The 21635-nt window shown below is 46.7% G+C and overlaps 2 protein-coding genes across 2 annotated transcripts in view; one reads left to right on the forward strand and one right to left on the reverse strand.

The window, feature by feature from the left end:
- The window catches only part of LOC130273443 (uncharacterized), a 237271-nt gene that overhangs the window by 44467 nt on the left and 171169 nt on the right, over positions 1 to 21635 (forward strand). The window contains exon 2 of the mRNA XM_056520258.1: positions 14717 to 14857. Coding sequence (XP_056376233.1) covers positions 14816 to 14857 — 42 coding nt within the window. The 5' untranslated portion in view covers positions 14717 to 14815. The remainder of the gene's footprint in view (positions 1 to 14716; positions 14858 to 21635) is intronic.
- On the reverse strand, positions 9325 to 10890 carry LOC130273445 (uncharacterized). The gene is made up of 2 exons (XM_056520261.1): positions 10368 to 10890; positions 9325 to 9456 (listed from the first exon to the last, which is right to left on the reverse strand). Exons 1-2 carry the CDS (start codon positions 10888 to 10890, stop codon positions 9338 to 9340), a joined length of 642 nt encoding a protein of 213 aa, XP_056376236.1. The 3' UTR covers positions 9325 to 9337.

Below are 21635 nucleotides of genomic sequence, written 5' to 3' on the forward strand. Positions count from 1 at the left end.
CACCACTCACTGCCCTGTTCCTGTGAGGTCCCGATAGCTTGTAGACGGAGCTGGCAGGGAAGCACCGGCCCTGGGGAAAAAGGCCCGTCTCGGGGGACCTGTACGTTGCGCTCCGCTGTTCCCGATACTCTGGCTGGCGTCCTGCCTATAGTTGGTGAATGTCAGGGATCTGGAGAGATTTGTAGGAGCTGAAGGTGGATAGGAACTTGCGGGAGTGGCTGCCGGCGTGCTCCTGTATTAACAAACATGCATCAGTGGGTCTCAGTTAGCGAACCTCCAGCTGTTGCAAATGGTAAATTTTTCCTGTTGGTGAATGGCCTTAATGATCCAAAATTATTCAGGTTAGATGCATTTCGAGGTAGTGCTGTACCTCTTTTTCAATAACAGTCGTGCCAGTCAGAGTATCAGTATCAGGAACACCGGAGCGCTACGTACAGGTCCCCCGAGACGAGCCTTTTTCCCCAGGGCCGGTGCTTCCTTGCCAGCTCCGTCTACAAGCTATCGGGACCTCACAGGAACAGGGCAGTGAGTGGTGCTGGGCACCAACAATACACAAGACTATTTTACCGTTTTGGAAAACATTTTTCCTACATGCATAAAAGATACAGAAACTACCACTGTATCCCCAACGTGTGTCTAAGGAACTTTGTTGCTTTTTACTAACTATATACTTTGTTGCATTATATACTAACTGTATATCGATTCACTATTGTACTAAGAAGATACCAGTACCAAGTTGGTAGTTTTGGCCGGTGCTTTACCCGTGGGTAACCCTTTGATAGATGTACATATTACTGCTAAGGTAAAAGGTACTTTGAGGGGAGAAATTTGGTCCGGGGTTAATTTGGATAGAGAGACACTCTCCAAAAAAGAGTTAATGTCTTCATTAGAAGGTTGGATGGTGAGAGGATCTGAGGATAAATTATATAGGGAACTATATTATGCCATGAAACCATCAGCTATGTCTTGGGGATTGTATAATTTGTGGGACATGGAGGGGTGCCATAAGAAGGGGATTCTTGATTTTGTATGTTTTGTTTAAGTCTTGAAGCTAATAGCTTCCCAGCCTTATTGTCCGATGCATAAAATCGAGATTTTAGTTTTTGTAGGTGTCTGGCGTATTAATCAAAGAAATGTTCATGTATTAGTTGTCTGATATTTTTTAGCTTGGCGGCAAGCAATGTAGAGGGATTGCTTCTGTTCCGGTCCTCCACTACTTTCTGTTCATTAACCCCTTCCCGCAGAGTGGCTTATATATAAGCCACGATGTGCAGGCAGTTCGCTCATGACGGCTTATATATATGACACGCAGTTAACCCGGCGATGCGCAGCATCGCACGGGTTAACTGGCAGAAGTCCTGCTGTTTCCAGCAGGGGACAACTTCTGCAACACCCCCCAGGACCATCTGTCGATGGTCCTGGTCAGCGATCACTGTGATTGGTCCCTGTGGACCAATCACAGTGACCTGGGGTGAAAGTTCAGATCCCCCGCACTGCCCGCCCCTGGAAGTTGGGCAGAACGGGGGAAGATGGCTGCGGGGGCTCGCGGGGACCTGCGGCATAGGGGGGGAACACGCGGGGACTGGCGGCCTTACCTGGAGCAGCGGCTGGACCGAGGAGCAGCGGCGGGACCGGCCACGTGGAGGAGCAGCGGTGGGACCGGCAGGTAAGTACATGGTCCTCAGAGGCAGCAGTGAAGATCTTCACTGCTGCTTCTAGGAGTCTTAAAACTACAACTCCCAGCATTCCCAGACAGCCTTTGGCTGTCTGGGCATGCTGGGAGTTGTAGTTTTGCAACATCTGGAGGGCCCCAGTTTGGAGACCATTGTATAATGGTCTCCAATCTGTGCTCTTCCAGCTGTTGCAAAACTACAACTCACAACATGCACTGACTGTCCAGGCATGCTGGGAGTTGTAGTTCAGCAACATCTGGCCCTTCAGATGTTGCCGAACTACAACTCCCAGCATGCCTGGACAGTCAGTGCATGTTGAGAGTTGTAGTTTTGCAACAGCTGGAAGAGCACAGATTGGAGACCATTATACAATGGTCTCCAAACTGGGGCCCTCCAGATGTTGCAAAACTACAACTCCCAGCATGCCCTTCAGCTGTCTGGGCATGCTGGGAGTTGTAGTTTTGCAACAACTGGAGACACACTGCTTGGGAAACATTGTCTGTTTCTAACTCAGTGTTTCCTAACCTGTGTGCCTACAGCTGTTGCAAAACTATAACTCCCAGCATACACTAACAGACCATGCATGCTGGGAGTTGTGGTTTTACAACAGCTGGTGCACCCCCCCTGTGAATGTACAGGGTACATTCACATGGGCGAGGGTTTTACAGTGGGTTTCTCGCTGCAAGTTTGAGATGCAGCAAATTTTGCGCTTGGAAACTCGCTGTAATCCCCCGCCCGTGTGACTGTACCCTAAAAACACTACACTACTCTACACTAACACAAAATAAAATAAAAAGTCTACATATACACATACCCCTACACAGTACCCCCCTTCCCCCAATAAGAACGTCCGGTTTCCAAAGCGGAGCCTCCAGCTGTTGCAAAACAGCAACTCCTAGTATTGCCGGACAGCCATTGACTGTCCACGCATGCTGGGAGTTTAGCAACAGCTGGAGGCACCCTGTTTGGGAATCACGGGCGTAGAATACCCCTATGTCCACCCCTATGAAAATCCTTAATATAGGCCTCAAATGCGCATGGCGCTCTCACTTTGGAGCCCTGTCGTATTTCAAGTCAACAGTTTAGGGCCACATATGGGGTATCGCCGTACTCAGGAGAAATTGCATTACAAGGTTTGTGGGGCTATTTCTCCTTTAACCCTTTATGAAAAGGAAATGTTGGGGTCTACACCAGAATGTTAGTGTAAGAAAATGTAATTTTGTACACTAACATGCTGGTATTGCCCCATACTTAACATTTTCACAAGAGGTAAAAGGGAAAAAAGCCCCCCAAAATTTGTAACGCAATTTCTCCTGAGTACGAAAATACCCCATATGTGGGCACAAAGTGCTCTGGGGGTGCACAACAAGGCCCAGAAGGGAGAGTGCACCATGTACATTTGAGGTGATTTGCACAGGGGTGGCTGATTGTTACAGCGGTTTTGACAAACGCAAAAAAAAAAAACACATGTGACCCCATTTCGGAAACTACACCCCTCATGGAATGTAATGAGGGGTGCAGTGAGCATTTACACCCCACAGGTGTCTGACAGATCTTTGGAACAGTGGTCGGTGAAAATGAAAAATTTTGTACAGCCCACTGTTTCAAAGATCTGTCAGACACCAGTGGGGGGTAAATGCTCACTGTACACCTTGTTACGTTCCTCAAGGGGTCTAGTTTCCAAAATGGTATGCCATGTGGGGTTTTTTGTTTTTTTTTTGCTGTCCTGGCACCATAGGGGCTTTCTAAATGCGACATGCCTCCCCGAGCTAAATTTGCTCTCAAAAAGCCAAATATGACTCCTTCTCTTCTGAGCATTGTAGTTCGTCCATGGTACACTTCAGGTCAACTTATGGGGTACCTCCATACTCAGAAGAGATGGGGTTACAAATTTTAGGGGGTATTTTCTGCTATTAACCCTTGCAAAAATTTGAAATTTGGGGGGAAACACACATTTGTGAGATTTTTTTTACATATGCAAAAGTCGTGAAACACCTGTGGTGTATTAAAGCTCACTTAATTCCTTGTTGTGTTCCTCAAGGGGTCTAGTTTCCAAAATGGTATGCCATGTGTTTTTTTTTTTTTGCTGTTCTGGCATCATAGGGGCTTCCTAAATGCAACATGCCCCCCAAAAACCATTTCAGAAAAACGTACTCTCCAAAATCCCCTTGTCGCTCCTTCCCTTCTGAGCCCTCTACTGTGCCCGCCGAACACTTTACATAGACATATGAGGTATGTGCTTACTCTAAAGAAATTGGGCTACAAATATAAGTATCATTTTTTCCTTTTACCCCTTGTAAAAATTCAAAAACTGGGTCTACAAGAACATGCGAGTGTAAAAAATGAAGATTGTGAATTTTTTCCTTCACTTTGCTGCTATTCCTGTGAAACACCTAAAGGGTTAAAACGCTGACTGAATATCATTTTGAATACTTTGGGGGGTGCAGTTTTTATAATGGGGTCATTTATGGGGTATTTCTAATATGAAGACCCTTCAAATCCACTTCATACCTGAACTGGTCCCTGAAAAATTGTGAGTTAGAAAATTTTGTGGAAAATTGCTGCTGAACTTTGAAGCCCTGTGATGTCTTCCAAAAGTAAAAACTCATCAATTTTATGATGCAAACATAAAGTAGACACATTGCATATGTGAATAATTTTTTTTTTATTGTAATATTCATTTTCCTTACAAGCAGAAAGCTTCAAAGTTAGAAAAATGCTAAATTTTCAGATTTTTCATAAAATTTTGGGATTTTTCACCAAGAAAGGATGCAAGTTACCACAAAGATTTACCACTATGTTAAAGTAGAATATGTTACAAAAAAACATTCTCGGAATCAGAATGATAACTAAAAGCATTCCAGAGTTATTAATGTTTAAAGTGACAGTGGTCAGATGTGCAAAAAACGCTCTGATCCTTAAGGCCAAAATGGGCTTGGTCCTTAACCCCTTAAGGACCGGGGGGTTGCATTTTCGTTTTTTGCTCCTTGCCTTTAAAAAATCATAACTCTTTCAATTTTGCACCTAAAAATCCATATGATGGCTTATTTTTTGCGCCACCAATTCTACTTTGTAATGACGTCAGTCATTTTGCCCAAAAATCTACGGTGAAACGGGAAAAAAAATCATTGTGCGACAAAATTGAAAAAAAACCGCTGTTTTGTATCTTTTGGGGGCTTCCGTTTCTACGTAGTACATTTTTCGGTAAAAATGACACCTGATATTTATTCTGTAGGTCCATATGATTAAAATGATCCCCTACTTATATAGGTTTGATTTTGTCGGACTTCTGGAAAAAATCATAACTACATGCAGGAAAATTAATACGTTTAAAATTGTCATCTTCTGACCCCTATAACTTTTTTATTTTTCCGTGTATGGGGCGGTATCAGGGCTCATTTTTTGCACCGTGATCTGAAGTTTTTAACGGTACCATTGTTGCATTGATAGGACTTATTGATCGCTTTTTATTCATTTTTAAATGATATAAAAAGTGACCAAAATGCACTATTTTGGACTTTGGAATTTTTTTGCGCGCACGCCATTGACCGAGCGGTTTAATTAATGATATATTTTTATAATTCGGACATTTCCGCACGCGGTGATACCATATATGTTTATTTTTATTTACACTGTGTTTTTTTTTTTATTGGAAAAGGGGGGTGATTCAAACTTTTAAAAGGGGAGGAGTTAAATGATATTCATTCACTTTTTTTTTTTCACTTTTTTTTTGCAGTGTTATAGGTCCCATAGAGACCTATAACACTGCACACACTGATCTCCTATGCTGATCACTGGTTTCTCATAAGAAACCAGTGATCAACGATTCTGCCGCATGACTGCTCATGCCTGGATCTCAGGCACTGACTGAGCAGTCATTCGGCGATCGGACAGCGAGGAGGCAGGAAGGGGCCCTCCCGCTGTCCTGTCAGCTGTTCGGGATGCCGCGATTAGCCGCGGCTATCCCGAACAGCCCGACTGAGCTAGCCGGGAACTTTCACTTTCACTTCTAGCCGCACGGCTCAGCTCTGAGCGCGCGGCTAAAGGGTTAATAGCGTGCGGCGCGGCGATCGGCGCTGCACGCTATTAGAGTCGGGTCCCGGCTTCACTATGACGCCGGGCCCGCCGTGATATGACACGGGGTTACTGTGTAACCCAGCGTTATATCAGAAGAGCAGGACCAAGGACGTACCGGTACGTCCTTGGTCCTTAAGGGGTTAAGGGGTTAAAGGAGTACTCCGGAGCGCTGGTACTTGAAAAAAAAGTTTACCTCATCTGATAGTCTTTTCAAAGACCTTTCCAACGATACCTCATTTGTCAAATTTGGCCCAGCCATTCTTTTGTAATTGCCACCTGTAGCAGTAAGCAGCCATGTCATAAAGACTACATTTCCCATGACTCCCTGCGCCAGCTTCCTGTTAGCTGCTGCTCTCTTCCCCCCCCAGGAAATTATAATAAAGTTCCTTCCCTCCTTCCATGTGCCCACTAGCGCAGTGTTTCCCAACTAGGGTGCCTCCAGCTTTTGCAAAACTACAACTCCCAGCATGCCCAGACAGCCGAAGGCTGTCCGGGCATGCTGGGAGTTGTAGTTTCGCAACAGCTGGAGGCACCCTGGTTGGGAAACACTGCACTTGCGGTGTCACAAGAATTCCTCCCATCCCTACAATCACCGCTAGCGGGGTTGCGCGCGGCTAACGTAGTACTGTGCAGGCGCAGCACTACGCAAATAGCGTCGGGCTAACGTAGGCAGCGATAGGAGCCTAGCGTTAGCCCTACGCTATTTGCGTAGTACTGCGCATGCGCAGAATAAATTAACTTTGGGGGAGTAGCCGACTCCGGGCTGCGAGGCCGGCACAGCCCGCAGTGATTCATGGGAGCGATGATTCGCCGGGCTAAGATGCGGCGGTGCAGAAGAAACAGCGGGCAGGGTCATAGATTGAAGAGAAAGGAGCCAGCTTCCGTTAGGAGAAATGCAGGAGAAGACCAGGAAAAGAGCGATATGGATAAGGTAAGTAATTTACAATGTTATATAACTTTGCTTTACGGTTAGTTTACCATAAAAAAAACTAGCATCGGAGTACTCCTTTTAGCAGCGTGGTTAATTTTTTAGTACGTTCTTTTTTGAGGGCATGCCCAAATTTAATAAAGGAGCCACGTATAAATGCTTTATGAGCATTCCATAGAGTCGTGTTGCTAACTTCTCCGTTAGAATTTAAGGTGAAATATGTATGAAGGTCCGATTCTATTTCCTTTTTATATTTAGGATGATTCAGAAGAAATTTGTTGCATCGCCATAGAAAGGATCGTGATGTCGCGGTATCTTACTCTAGTACTAGAGTTATTGCAGTGTGATCAGACCATTTAAAGGGTTCAATAGTGGAGGACCGGACCATGTCTAGAAGCAATCTATCAACCAAAGTGAGATCTATTCTGAAGTAGCCGTTAGTGACAGCTGAATGGAAGGTGTAGTCCCTCTCACTAGTGTGCAGAATTCGCCAGGTGTCATAAAGATCTTCTTGTGAATAAGATGACCTAGAGATATGGGACGTTTTCTAGAATTATTGGAGACATCAACGTCTAAGAAAGCGTATCTGTCTGGTATTTGGGGCATAAATGGAGATGATAGTGTACATTACGTTGTTTATGAAGCATATAAATATGACGTATCTCCCTCTGGGGTCTATAATAGCCTGATGTAATTGGAATGCTACGGAATTTTTTATGGCTATCATTACACCTCTGGATTTACTCGTGGTGTGAATGGTAAATGTGAGGATAATCTCTATGTCGTAGACGAAAGGCATCAGATTGGAGTAGATGAGTCCCCTGTACACATAGGATATCACAAGATAGAGATTTGGCCTCAGACCATATATAAGAGCGTTTTTGTGGCAAATTCAATCCATTAACATTAATTGATACTACCGTTAAAACCATGGTGATGTTCAGAAGTGATGAAGTGTAGATTATACCATACATGTTGGCTAGCGGGTGGTGACCAGAACCAGACATATGTTATAGCTGAGACCATTGGGTACCTGGGGAAAAGAGAGAAGCAGGACAAATAGAGGAGAACATCAAGTAACAACAACAATAAATTGCTCCAAGTAGAGGACCCGGAGCAGTAAAAGTTCAAAGAAGTACGATGAATTTTGTTCATCTCTAGTCTAATGACCTCATGTATGGAAAAGCCAGTTCGGGCTATTCAGGAGATCAGCGGTGGTTCTTGCGTTGTTTCCCTGCTATGTTCCAGTCCGAGTTCACCCTGGGCAGAGAGGCTGTAGTGGCATGAGAGCCAGGAATGTCTACTGAGATCCCCCAGGACTTAAGGATTTCAACACCCTCTGATATAGAGCGAATAACATGGACCATGTCTCCTCTCTAAATGATTAGGCGGATAGGAAATCCCCATTTGTATAAGATCTTCTTGTTAAGTAAAGCCAATGTGATAGGGACAAGACTTCTGTGAAGTTGTAAGGTAGCTGCGGACAAGTCAGCATAAATGGAGACCATTCAGAATTTTTCGGGAAATATTTCTTTGTCACGTGCTTTCTGCATTAATGCATCTTTAACATTAAAGAAGTGAACCTGAGCTAGAACATCTCAGGGGACAGAATTGTCTAGATGTTGGGGTAGTAGAACTCTATGTGTCCTATCTAATAAGAGGTCTTGAGATGAGAATTGCGGCAAGATAGAACTCATGAGCTCAGTTACGAAGCCAGAGAGATCCTTGGCTGAGATTGATTCTGGAATGCCTCGAAGCTTGATGTTATTGCGACGAGATCTATCTTCAACATCTGCAATTTTTGCCTGAAGGCTAGCCACGTCCGTTTCTAGGTCATAGTGAGCATCTATGAGATTATTGTGAGATGAGGCAAGTTCTGCCATTTTTGTTTCTGCGTGGTCCACTCTCTGTTCAACATCATTTAAAGCTTGGCGTAAAGGTTGTAGATTTTGTGTCAGTTTGGCTGATATGGGAGATTCCAACAAGAGGAGCATGTTTTTGAGAGTGACTTCGGTCACTGGCACTTCAGAAGCTTGAATTGAGTTAAAGAAGTCCACTTTCGGGGAGGAGACTCCAGATTCAGGCTGGACATCAGTTTCAACAAGAGTTCCAGAATCCATTCTGGGGCGTTGCTTAAGAGGTCTTGTCTAGGCAGGAGAGTTCGGTGCTGAAGTAGTAACGGTACAGTTGCGATAAGAAGTATTTTTTTGAAGAGACTTCCGAGTAAAGCCCTCTGGGAGACCTATCAGGAGAGGATGGCAAGGAAGTGCTACATCTCATGCCGCAGTGTGAGGATGTCATGTTGTTGGTATCTTTATTGATCAGCAATGATGAAGGTATTTGAGGTTGGGATGATGAAAATCTTGTGGTATGATAGGAATGTGGAGTAGAGTAAAAGTCCGTTAGTTTTTTCGGTCTGGAGGAATTCCTGTTACGTCACCATTCTGCAAACTTGTAGGAGTACAATGGTTAGCACAATTATTGTAGAATATCTGGAGTCACTTGTGTTTAATTTAAGGGTGAGGTCGCTTGGCCAGCCAATAAGTAATGACGTAGAAGAATACCTTTTACAAAGTAGTTGTCAGCAGATAACTTCTGGTCTGGGCACGCCAAAAAGTAAAGCAGACCAGTAGATAATCGTAGAGTATTAGATTTCAGCTCAGGCGAGTGCAGAAATATTCATGTAGTTATAACCGCTTGATGGCTCTTTCTTGTTATGTGGAGAAGTCCTAGTAGGTAACGTGAAATATAGCAGGCAGGTTGTGTTGCAGTTCTTACCTGTGAGTGAAGGAGACCAGTAGATATTAGCGAAATGTTTAGAGTTCAACTTGTATGTGTACGAGAATATTCAAGTAGTTATAGCAGTGTAAGGTACACTTCTGTGGAATTCTCTGACCAATAGCTGGCAGCAGAGAGCTGTAAGATTAACTTGTATGGACAGAAAGTTAAAAGATTATAACAGTATAATGTCCACTTCTTGCTGTAAAGAAGAATTCAGATATGTTCCACTGCAGTTGGTAAGGCAGTCACTGTTTTATGCTCCAATTTAGTTTGGAGGATACAGAGTCTCCTTTTTAGTGTCTTCTCCTATAGTGTAGGCAGATAGTGACTGAGACAGCAGTTATAGCAGTGTAAGGTACACTTTTTGTGTTGTGGAGTGTTATGACCAGTAGATGGCAGCAGAGAGCTGTAAGATTAATTTGGATGGACGCACAGAAATTGAAATGATTATGACAGTATACTGGCCACTTCTTGTAGCAATGAAAAATTCTGAAATGTTCCACTACAATTGGTAAGGCAGTCACTTTGTTATGTTCCAATTTTAGTTTGGAGGTTACAGAGTCAACTTTTTTTGTGTCTTCCCCTATATAATAGGCAGATAGTGACTGAGACAGCACTTAATGGTGATGCTTGTCTTAGCTGGGTTCACTCTCTAAGGCACATATAGGTGGTATCACACTGAGTTTTACTGGTGGAGCAGTCAGTGTGTTAACCTCCAGGCTAACAGAGTGCAAGGGCTCACTGTGGCAGCAGCAAGTTTATTAATCCCACGTCTTATATATCAAAATGGCGGTGTGTTAAGTTTCGACCCCTCTAGCAGTAGTGTGTAGCGCTGGAGGTGCTGGAGCAATGTGGGTAATTCAGCCCCATCACTTATTCAACGGCCTCTTTATATATGGTGCACCCACCTGGGATTGTGGAGGAGACCTGAGGCAGGCTTGGGGCTGGGGAGGTGAGAACGGCAGACTGCTTATCTGTGGTACGGGACCTTTCCCCTCCAGGGAGTCTGCTGTGCAGTCTGTTCGTCCTTGGAGCGCTGTTGTCGAGCTCTGGTAGTGAGGAACAGCGTGTTGGAGCTGGGGCTGTCAGGACAGCAGCGCGCTGTGAAGCCAGGACGGCGGCGCTGTAGATGATGGTGCCCGCAGCTTTAGCCGTTGTGTGACGCAGGAGGTCTGAGGCTGGCATGGAGCAGGTTTGGAGCTGGTGAGATGAGCACAGTGTTCTATTCAGTTGTGCGCCGTGCAAAATCTGTTGTCCTCCGTCCAGGGGGGTCTGCTGCTGAGTCTGTGCGCTGTTAAGTGCTGGTGTCAGGCTCCGGAGCGAGGGAGAGCTAAGGCCAGCAGGGTAGCAGTGTTCTGTGGAGATGAGGCGGCCGCGCTTTGTAAGATGGAGCCCGCGGCCGTAGCTGGTGAATGGTGGCTGCAGGAGCATGAGGCTGGGAGAAGGAGCCTGCAGCTCTGCAGGTACCTGACATGGCGGCTAAGCAGGAGAACAGGGGAGAAGAGGAGCCAACCAGTCAAACGGCTTTAGGTCCATGAGGAAGATGTCAGCTATCTGCTGAGTCTGGGAGGACGGATGCCGAGGTGGGTGAGACACTGGGACGGGGCTTCGCTGCTACAGGGGACTTGTCAATGCCGCTAAGGAGCCGAGGAGCTTGGGAGTCTTTTTTAGATGTCAAAATTACCCCTCTTGCCGGTGGCCAAGACCAGAGCTCCAGGTACACACATCCGACTTTCAGCAAGGCAGGCCACACCCCCCAAGGGCCAATTTTTTATGCCACGATCTGTAGTTTATATTGGTACCACTTTTGCGTATATATGACTTTTTAATCACATTTTATTAAACATTTTTGGATTGTGATGTGACAAAAAAGAATTGTAACAATTTTGGACTTTTTCTTATGTTTACACCATTCGCCGTAAGGGATCATTTACATTATATTTTCATAGTTCGAAAATTTACGCACATGCTGATACCAAATATGTTTATTTTTATTTATTTTTTATGCTCTTTGAGGTCAAATGGTTAAAAAGGCGCAATTAAAATTTTTCTGGGGAGAGGAGCTTAAAATAATGAATACCGTATTTATCGGGGTATACCACGCACCGGCCTATAACACGCACCCTCATTTTACCAAGGATATTTGGGTAAAAAAAGTTTTTTACCCAAATATCCATGGTAAAATGAGGGTGCGTGTGTGCGCGTGTATACCCCGATACACCCCCAGGAAAGGCAGGGGGAGAGAGGCCGTCGCTGCCTGCTTCTCTCCCCCTGCCTTTCCTGGGGTCTAGAGCCGTGCTGCCGGCCCTTCTCTCCCCCTGGCTATCGGCGCCACTGCCCGTTCTGTCCCCCTGACTATCGGTGCCGGCGCCGATAGCCAGGGGGAGAGAAGCGGCGCCGATAGCCAGGGGGAGAGAAGCGGCGCCAACAGCCAGGGGGAGAGAAGGGGCAGCGGCACCTATTGCCAGCGCCGCTGCCCCGTTGCCTCCCCCCCATCCCCGGTGGCATAATTACCTGGGTCGGGTCCGCGCTGCTGCAAGCCTCCGGCGCGCGTCCCCTGCGTCGTTGCTATGCACGGCGCCGCGCACTGACATCATGCGCCGTGCCGTGCAGCGCATAGCAACAACGCCGGGGACGCACGCCGGAGGCCTGCAGCAGCGCGGACCCGACCCAGGTAATTATGCCACTGGGGATGGGGGGAGGCAACGGGGCAGCGGCGCCGGCAATGGGTGCCGCTGCCCTTTCTCTCCCCCTGGCTGTCGGCGCCGCCTCTCTCCCCCTGGCTATCGGCGCCGGCAACGGGGCGCCGCCACCGATAGGCAGGGGGACAGAATGGGCAGCGGCGCCGATAGCCAGGGGGAGAGAAGGGCCGGCAGCAGCGCTCTAGACCCCAGGAAAGGCAGGGGGAGAGAAGCGGGCAGCAACGGCCTCTCTTCCCCTGCCTTTCCTGGGGGTGTATCGGCGTATAACACGCACATAGACTTTAGGCTAAAAATTTTACACCATCACGCATTGGAGTTGGCTGCTATGGGAACGGTATAGTGGTATGTGAAAAACTCATATCGTAAGACAAAAACACACCGGTATTCGGTATGAACCGGTATACCGCCCAGCTCTATTCCCTGCTGACATCTGCCTAATACACTGATGCCTTGACACTGATTGTCTATATAAATACGGAATAGGATCTTTTTCTGATGCATATTTTACCCACAAGTGTACTTATACTTTGCTTACTATGTTTATCTTTATAAATTACTTTGTGATGTTAGATGAACGTTAATGCATTCCATACATTATACTGAACCTCTTCAGGACACAGGGCGTACCTGTACGCCCTGTGCACACTCCCCTGCTATGACGCTGGTTAAAGGGCTGACCCCACGTCATAGCGGGATGGTCAGTGGCGTAGCTATAGAATACGCAAAGGTCGCCATTGTGACCGGGCCTCATAGCACGGGGGGGTCCTCAGCCACTATATTAAGCTACTGCTGCAGGTTGGGCCCTCGGGCACAGCCCGAGGCCGCTGGCCTGAGCGGGGAGGCCTGGCGCTGCCAGTACCATGCCCGGCGCCAGCCTCAACATACCTTCCCACCCCCGGCGCTAGCTTATAACACCACCCCCTAATAATTTAATTATTTAATTTTGGGGGCGCTTAAAGGGGTTCTCCGGTGCTTACACATCTTTTCCCCATCCAAAGGATAGGGGATAAGATGCCTGATCGCGGGATTCCTGCCGCTGGGGACCCCCAGGATCTTGCACGCGGCACCCCGTTTGTAATCAGTCCCCGGAGCGTGTTCGCTCCGGGTCTGATTACCGACGACCACAAGGCCGGCGGCGTGTGACGTCACGCCTCCACCCCCATGTGACGTCACGCTCCGCCCCTCAATGCAAGCCTACGGGAGGGGCGTGATGTCATTTTATAACAAATAAATTGTTTAAGCATCCAAGTACAAACCATTCCACTTTTCCTTCTTTCTCTCTCCTTTTTTCTCTTTGTCCTCTTCACATTCACCCATCACACCTAACCTCTATCACAGCTACACTAACATACACGCCTCAGCCATACACACATCATACACACACACTCACACACACTGTCATACATTTTCAACGCATCTCCTACACCGCCATACACTCTAGTACATTCATTACCATACATATCACATTCACAATATAGAACACTCTACCATAACCATCATCCCATATATACAGACATACTGACAACACCCTACCACTCCACCACCCAATCTCACCAGAACATCACTATAGTGATCCCCATAGACCTAGAGAACCAGTCACCTTTTTTCCTTTCATGAGTTTATGTATGTGTATGTATGATTTGTGTACATATGTATGATAGATGTATGAATGAATGATAGGTGTGTGTATGTATGATAAATGTGTATATGTATGATGGGTGTATGATGTGTAAATGTATCATACATACACCTATCATACACACAAATATCATACCATACATACACCAGTCTCATACAAATCTGTCATACATAAATACATATACTGTTCATCAATGTGGGGGGCCAGGAGGTGATTGGGTATGGGTCGGACTTTGGGGTCTGGAGAGTTGGGCAGGGGAGCCTAGAGTGGAATTCGGGGGTCTGGGGAGGGGCAGAGGAACCTGGAGTGGACTTAGTGGTATAGGGAGGGGGGAAGAGAAGCGTGTAGGAGGACTTATGGGTCTGGGGGGAAAGGGGGGTTAGAATAGAGGAGCCAGGAGGAGGACAGAGAGGTCTAGAGGACAGCTAAACTGAGAAGAAACAGCGTGTAACAGTATTAGTATTATTATTATGGAGGGATTATTATATTTGGAAGGTGCAGTGTGTGGCAGGGTTCTATTCAGAGGGTACAGCATAGCAGCTTGGTTATTTTTGAGGGTGTATATTTAACGGCACAGTGTTTGGAAGTATTATATTCAGGGGTACAGTGGGTGGCAGTATTACGGTCATGGGCACAGTGTGTATATATTCAGAGGATATGGTGTGTGGTAGTATTATATTCATAGCATAGAGTACAGTGTGTGGTAGTATATTCAGAGAGCACAGTGTGTGGCAGTATTATATTCAGGGGTACAGTGTGTGGCAGGATTATATTCAGGGCGAACAGTAGATGGCAGTATTAAATTCAGGGGGTACAGTGGATGGTAGTTTTATATTCATGGGTACAGTGGGTGGCAGTATTATATTCATGGGGTACAGTATTTAGCAGAATAATAATGTTTATTGTCTTCATACAGAGGATGAGGATCTACTGACAAAGTGAGGAGCCTATGATGTGCAGGTGTCAGACAATGTAGAGAAGATGGAGCTGGAAGACGTCCTGGTGTCTGAACCAGATGGTGAATAAAAGAAAAGACAACAGACAAGACGTCACTCAGGTCAGTGATATCATTGTGTTTTCTCCTGACTGTCCCATCATAGCTGGAGTCACTTGTAAGTTCCGCAGTGATGATGGGTGACACTGTACCCTTATCTGTGGCTCTCCAGCTGTTGCAAATCTACAACTCCCATAATGCCTGAGGCTCTCCAGACATGATGGGAGTTATAGCTTTACAACAGCTGGAGAGCAACTGGAACCAAGGTGATCAATGGAGGTCCCAGCAGTTGGACCCCCACTAGAAAAATGGGCTGCTTATTCTTTAATGCCTGGGCCTATGTTTTATCTGTTAGGCCCTGCCTGTTAGTCACTTATATCTTTGTGCATTCTCCTGACTGTGTCCCATCAGTGCTGCAGTCACTGATATCTTTGTGCGTCCGAGTAAGGTGTCATCCGGGATTGGGGAAGCGGGTCGTCAGGTGGTAGAGGGGCCCAGACCAATTTTTCGCACTATGGCCCTGTGGTTTCTAGCTACGCCCCTGGGGTTGGTCCTGGCGGCTATCAACGCCAGGACCTTTGTCTAATGCCAGACATCACCGATCGCGGGGATGAGCCCTCACACATACCTGTATACAGAAAAGTAAAAAAGTTATAGGGGTCAGAAGAGGACATTTTTAAACATACTAATTTCCATGCAAAAAGTTATAATTTTTTTAACAGAAGTAAAACAAAATCAAACCTATATAAGTTGGGTATCATTTTAATCGTATGGACCTACAGAATAAAGATAAAGGGGGAGATTTAGCAAAACCTGTCCAGAGGAAAAGTTACTGAGTTGACCATAGCAACCAATCCGATCGCTTCTTTCATTTTTAACAGGCCTTTTCAAAAATGAAAGTACCGTATATACTCGAGTATAGGCCGAGTTTTTCAGCACGATTTTTCGTGCTGAAAACACCCCCCTCGGCTTATACTCGAGTGAACTCCCCCACCCGCAGTGGTCTTCAACCTGCGGACCTCCAGAGGTTTCAAAACTACAACTCCCAGCAAGCCCGGGCAGCCATCGGCTGTCCGGGCTTGCTGGGAGTTGTAGTTTTGAAACCTCCGGAGGTCCGCAGGTTGAAGACCACTGCGGCCTTCAACATCATCCAGCCCCCTCTCACCCCCTTTAGTTCTGAGTACTCACCTCCGCTCGGCGCTGGTCCGGTCCTGCAGGACTGTCCGGTGAGGAGGTGGTCCGGTGGGATACTGGTTCCGGGCTGCTATCTTCACCGGGGAGGCCTCTTCTAAGCGCTTCGGGCCCGGCCTCAGAATAGTCACGTTGCCGTGACAACGACGCATAGGTGCGTTCATTGCCAACGTACTTCTGCGTCATTGTCAAGGCAACGCCTCTATTCCGGGCCGGAAGCGCGGAGAAGAGGCGCCCCCGGTGAAGATAGCAGCCCGGACCACCTCCCCACCGGACCACCTCCTCACCGGACAGCCCTGCAGGACCGGACCAGCGCCGAGCGGAGGTGAGTACTCAGAACTAAAGGGGGGTGAGAGGGGGCTGGATGATGTTGAAGGCCGCAGTGGTCTTCAACCTGCGGACCTCCGGAGGTTTCAAAACTACAACTCCCAGCAAGCCCGGACAGCCGATGGCTGCCCGGGCTTGCTGGGAGTTGTAGTTTTGAAACCTCTGGAGGTCCGCAGGTTGAAGACCACTGAGGGCGAATGATGAGAAGAGGATGATGAAGGGGGGGTGTGGGGATGATGAAGGGGGGTGGGGATGATGAAGGGGGGGTGTGGGATGATAAGGGGATGATGAAGGGGGGATGTGCGGGATGATAAGGGGATGATGAAGGGGGGATGTGTGGGATGATAAGGGGATGATGAAGGGGGGATGTGCGGGATGATAAGGGGATGATGAAGGGGGGATGTGCGGGATGATAAGGGGATGATGAAGGGGGGATGTGTGGGATGATGAAGGGGGGATGTGTGGGATGATGAAGGGGGGATGTGTGGGATGATGAAGGGGGGATGTGTGGGATGATGAAGGGGGGATGTGTGGGATGATAAGGGGATGATGAAGGGGGGATGTGTGGGATGATAAGAGGATGATGAAGGGGGGATGTGTGGGATGATGACAAGGGGATGATGATGAGGATGTTAATGACGGGTCTGGATGATGACAGGGGGGGATGAGGTATTTCCCACCCTAGGCTTATACTCGAGTCAATAACTTTTCCTGGGATTTTGGGTTGAAATTAGGGGTCTCGGCTTATACTCGGGTCGGCTTATACTCGAGTATATACGGTAGCAGTCTGATTGGTTGCTATGGGCAACTCAGCAACTTTTCCTCTGGACAGGTTTTGATAAATCTCCCCCAAGGTGCCTTCTTTACCAAAAGGAACTCTGCGCAGAATTGGAAGCTCCTAAAAGTTTCAAAATCAAGTTTTTTAACTCCTTGAGGACGAAGGGCGTATGCATACGCCCTCGCGTCCCGTCACTTAAGGACGGAGGGTGTACCCATACGCCCTCCGTATTTCCGATCACCGCAGCTCGCCGGGTGGTGATCGGACCGGGATGACTGCTGATATCTATCAGCAGGCATCCCGTGGCAATGCTTAGGGGGGTCCTGAGACCCCCCCCCCATATCGGCGATCGCAGCAAATCGGGTCACTGGTGACCCGATCTCCTGGAAAATAAGCATGATCGGAGCTGTCAGAGGCAGCTCCAACCAGCCTAAAGGATAGGAGCGAGGTGGCAGTTTTGCCACCTCCTCCTATCCCCTTTCATTGGTCGGTCAGGCTGACCACCAATGGCAGGAGGGGGGCGGGGGGGTTAGAGTTCATTTCCCCCCGCTCTGCCCACCGATTGAAGTCGGTGCAGAGCGGGGGGAATACGTGCGGCGAGGGGGGAGCATGGCCCGGCTTACCCGGACCTTCGGAGGCGGCATCCCGGAACGGTGGCTGCAGCAGGAGGAACGGAGGCCGGAAAGTGCGGCGGAGAAGGCTGCAGTGAAGATCGCAATAAGTGATCTTCACTGTGGCCTTCTAAAAGCTGCGAAACTACAACTCCCAGCATGCCCACACAGCCAAAGGCTGTGTGGGCATTCTGGAAGTTGTAGTTTTGCAACATCTGGAGGGTCACAGTTTGGAGACCACTATATGGTGGTCTCCAAACTGTAGCCCTCCAGATGTTGAAAAACTACAATTCCCAGCATGGCAAGACAGTCAGGGATACTGGCCATGTAGTTCTGCAATATATGGCCCTTCAGATGTTGCAGAACTACAACTCCCAGCATGCCTGGACAGTCTAGGCATGCTTGGAGTTGTAGTTTTGCAACATCTGGAGGGCTACAGTTTGTAGGCCAATACTTATCGGTCTCCAAACTGTTCTTCCCCAGTTGTTGCATAACTACAACTCCTAGACTGTCCAGGCATGCTGGGAGTTGTAGTTCTGCAACATCTGAAGGGCGAAATATTGCAGAACTACACACCCAGCATCCCTGACTGTCTGGCCTTGCTGGGAATTGTAGTTTTGCAACAGCTGTAGGCACACTGGTTGGGAAACACTGAGCTAGAGTCTGTTTCCTAACTCAGTGATTCCAACCCGTGTGCCTCCAGCTGTTGCAAAACTACAACTCCCAGAGTGCACTGACAGACCGTACATGCTGGGAGTTGTAGTCCTGCAACAGCTGGAGGCACATGGGTTAGAATCACTGAGCTAGAGTCTGTTTTCTAACTCAGTGGTTCCCCACCAGTGTGCCTACAGCTGTTGTAAAACTGCAACTCCCAGCATGTACGGTCTTTCAGTGCATTCTGGGAGTTGTCATTTTGCCACAGCTGAAGGTTTGGGGCGCCCCCCCTCCCATGTGAATGTACAGGATACATTCCCACGGACGGGTTTACATTGGGTTTCCTTCAAGGAGACTTACTGTGAACCCCTGCCTGTGTGAATGTACCCTAAAAACACTACACTACACTAACAAATAATAAAAAAGTAAAATACTACACATACACCCCCTTACACGTCGTCGTCCCCGAATAAAAATGAACAACGTCTCATACGGCATACGGCACAACTCCCAGTGTTACCAGACAGCCATAGACTGTCCTGGCAGGCTGGGAGTCTTGCAACAGCTGGAGGTACCCTGTTTGGGAAACACTGCTGTAGGGTTTTGGTGGAGACAAGCCCCATCCTTGTAACCGGGTCCACCCCTACTACAAATTCCTAATTTAGGCCTCAAATGCGCTTGGCGCTCTCTCACTTCAGAGCCCTGTCGTATTTCAAGGCAACAGTTTTGGGCCACATATGGGGTATCTCCGTACTCGGAAGAAATTGCGTTACAAATTTTGGGGGATTTTTCTCCCATTACCCTTTGTAGAAATTGTAAATTTGTTGAAAAAAACCTGCACTTTAGTGAATTTTTTTTTTCATTTACACATCCGAATTTAACGAAAAGTCGTCAATCACCTGTGGGGTGTAAAGGCTCCCTTGGTACGTGCCTTCAGGGGTGTAGTTTCCAAAATGGTATGCCATGTGTTTTTTTTTTTTTTTTTTTTTTTTTTTTTTTGCTGTTCTGGCACCATAGGGGCTTCCTAAATGTGACATGCCCCCAAAAACCATTTCAGCAAAATTCACTCTCCAAAATCTCATTGTCGCTCCTTCCCTTCTGAACCCTCTACTGCGCCCACCGAACACTTGACATACACATATGAGGTATTTCCTTACTCAAGAGAAATTGGGTTGCAAATTTTGGGGGTCTTTTTCTCCTATTACCCCTTGTAAAATTTCAAAAACTGGGTCTACAAGAACATGCAAGTGTAAAAAATGAAGATTTTGAATTTTCTCCTTCACTTTGCTGCTATTCCTGTGAAACGCCTAAAGGGTTAACAAACTTTCTGAATGTCATTTTGAATACTTTAAGGTGGTGCAGTTTTTATACTGGGGTCTTTTATGGGGTATTTCTAATATGAAGGCCCTTCAAATCCACTTCAAAACTGAACTGGTCCCTGAAAAATTCAGATTTTGAAAATTTTGTGAAAAATTGGAAAATTGATTCTGAACTTTTAAGCCCTTTGGTGTTTTCCAAAAGTAAAAACATGTCAACTTTATGATGAAAATATAAAGTAGACATATTGTATTTGTGAATCAGTATATAATTTATTTGGAATGTCTGTTTTCCTTACAAGCAGAGAGCTTCAAAGTTAGGAAAATGCTAAAATTTCTATTTTTTCATAAAATTTTGGAATTTTTCACCAAGAAATGATGCACGTATCGACAAAAATTTACCACTATCATAAAGTAGAATATGTCACAAAAAAATTATCTCGGAATCAGAATGAAAATTAAAAGCATCCCAGAGTTATTAATGCTTAAAGTGACAGTGGTCAGAATTGCAAAAAATGCTCCCGTCCGCAGGGTTATAATGGGCCCTGTCCCCAAGGAGTTAAAATTTTGCTTCACAAATATTTTTTTTTTTTCTGGTCTCGCCATAGATTTTGTGGTGAAATATTGATGTCAGAACAAAGTAAAATTGTTGGTGCAAAAAACAAGCCTTCATATGGGTCTGTAGGTAGAAAATTGAAAGCTTTAAGACTTTTAGAAGGTGAGGAGGAAAAAACAAAAGTCCAAAAATAAAATAAAATCTGTGGTCCTTAAGGGGTTAATACTGATGTTATTGTTATTGTAGGAAGCTCACCTATTTTCCTGCATCATATGTAGGGAGTTGTCTTGTTTGGGTATCATGTTTGTGAGCATATTTGTATTTTTTATTTGCTTTTAAAGGGGTACTGGTGCCAGAAAGTTAAACAGATTTGTAAATTACTTGTATTAAAGGGGTAGTCCAGTGGTGAAAAACTTATCCCCTATCCTAAGGATAGGGGATAAGTTTGAGATCGCGGGGGGTCCGACCTCTGGGGCCCCCTGCGATCTCTCTGTACGGGGCCCCGGCTCTCCGCCGAGATAGCGGGTGTCGACCCCCGCACGAGGCGGCGGCCGACACGCCCCCTCAATACATCTCAATGGCAGAGCCGGAGATTGCCGAAGGCAGCGCTTCGGCTCTGCCATAGAGTTGTATTGAGGGGGCGTGTCGGCCGCCGCTTCGTGCGGAGGTCGACACGCCCCCTTCCCGCGGGCTGTCGGGGCTCCGTACAGGAGATCGCGGGGGGCCCCAGGGGTCGGACCCCCCGCGATCTGTAACTTATCCCCTATCCTTAAGATAGGGGATAAGTTGTAAACCACTGAATCACCACTGGACTACTCCTTTAAAGAAAAAAACTTTACCCTTCCAGTACTTATTAGCAGATGTATGCTACAGAGGAAATTCTTTTCTTTTTGAATTTCTTTTTTGTCTTGTTCACAGTGCTCTCTGCTGACACCTGATGCCCGTATCAGGAACTGTCCAGAGCAGGAGAAAATCCCAATAACAAATCTTTCCTGCTCTGGACAGTTCCTGACACGAACAGAGATGTCAGCAGAGAGCACTGTGGACAAGACAAAAAAGAAATTCAAAAAGAAAAGAATTTCCTCTGTAGCATACAGCTGCTAAATGGTACTGAAAGGATTAAGATTTTTTAATAGAAGTAATTTACAAATCTGTTCTGGCACCAGTTCATTTTCCACTGGAGTACCCCTTTAATTATATATGAATCGTATGTTGAGTTGTGTTGTGTATTCTATAATTGAGTTAGACCCATTACATTCTTTTGGGTAGCTTCTGTATCTCATCATTTAAAGGGCTTCTCCAGTGCTTAGACATCTTATCCCCTATCCAAAGGATAGGGGATAAGATGCCTGATTGCGGGAGTCCCGCCGCTGGGGACCCCCGTGATCTTGCACGCGGCACCCCGTTC

This window comes from Hyla sarda, chromosome 5, assembly GCF_029499605.1.
Source record: "Hyla sarda isolate aHylSar1 chromosome 5, aHylSar1.hap1, whole genome shotgun sequence".
Taxonomy (NCBI): Eukaryota; Metazoa; Chordata; class Amphibia; order Anura; family Hylidae; genus Hyla; species Hyla sarda.

Coding starts and splice junctions, on each gene's coding strand:
- LOC130273445 (XM_056520261.1), bottom strand. CDS start 10,890: ATGCTCCTGCAGCCACCATTCACCAGCTACGGCCGCGGGCTCCATCTT. Junction 9,457..10,367: donor GGTCTCCTCCACAATCCCAG/GTGGGTGCACCA, acceptor CTTCACTCACAG/GTAAGAACTGCAACACAACC.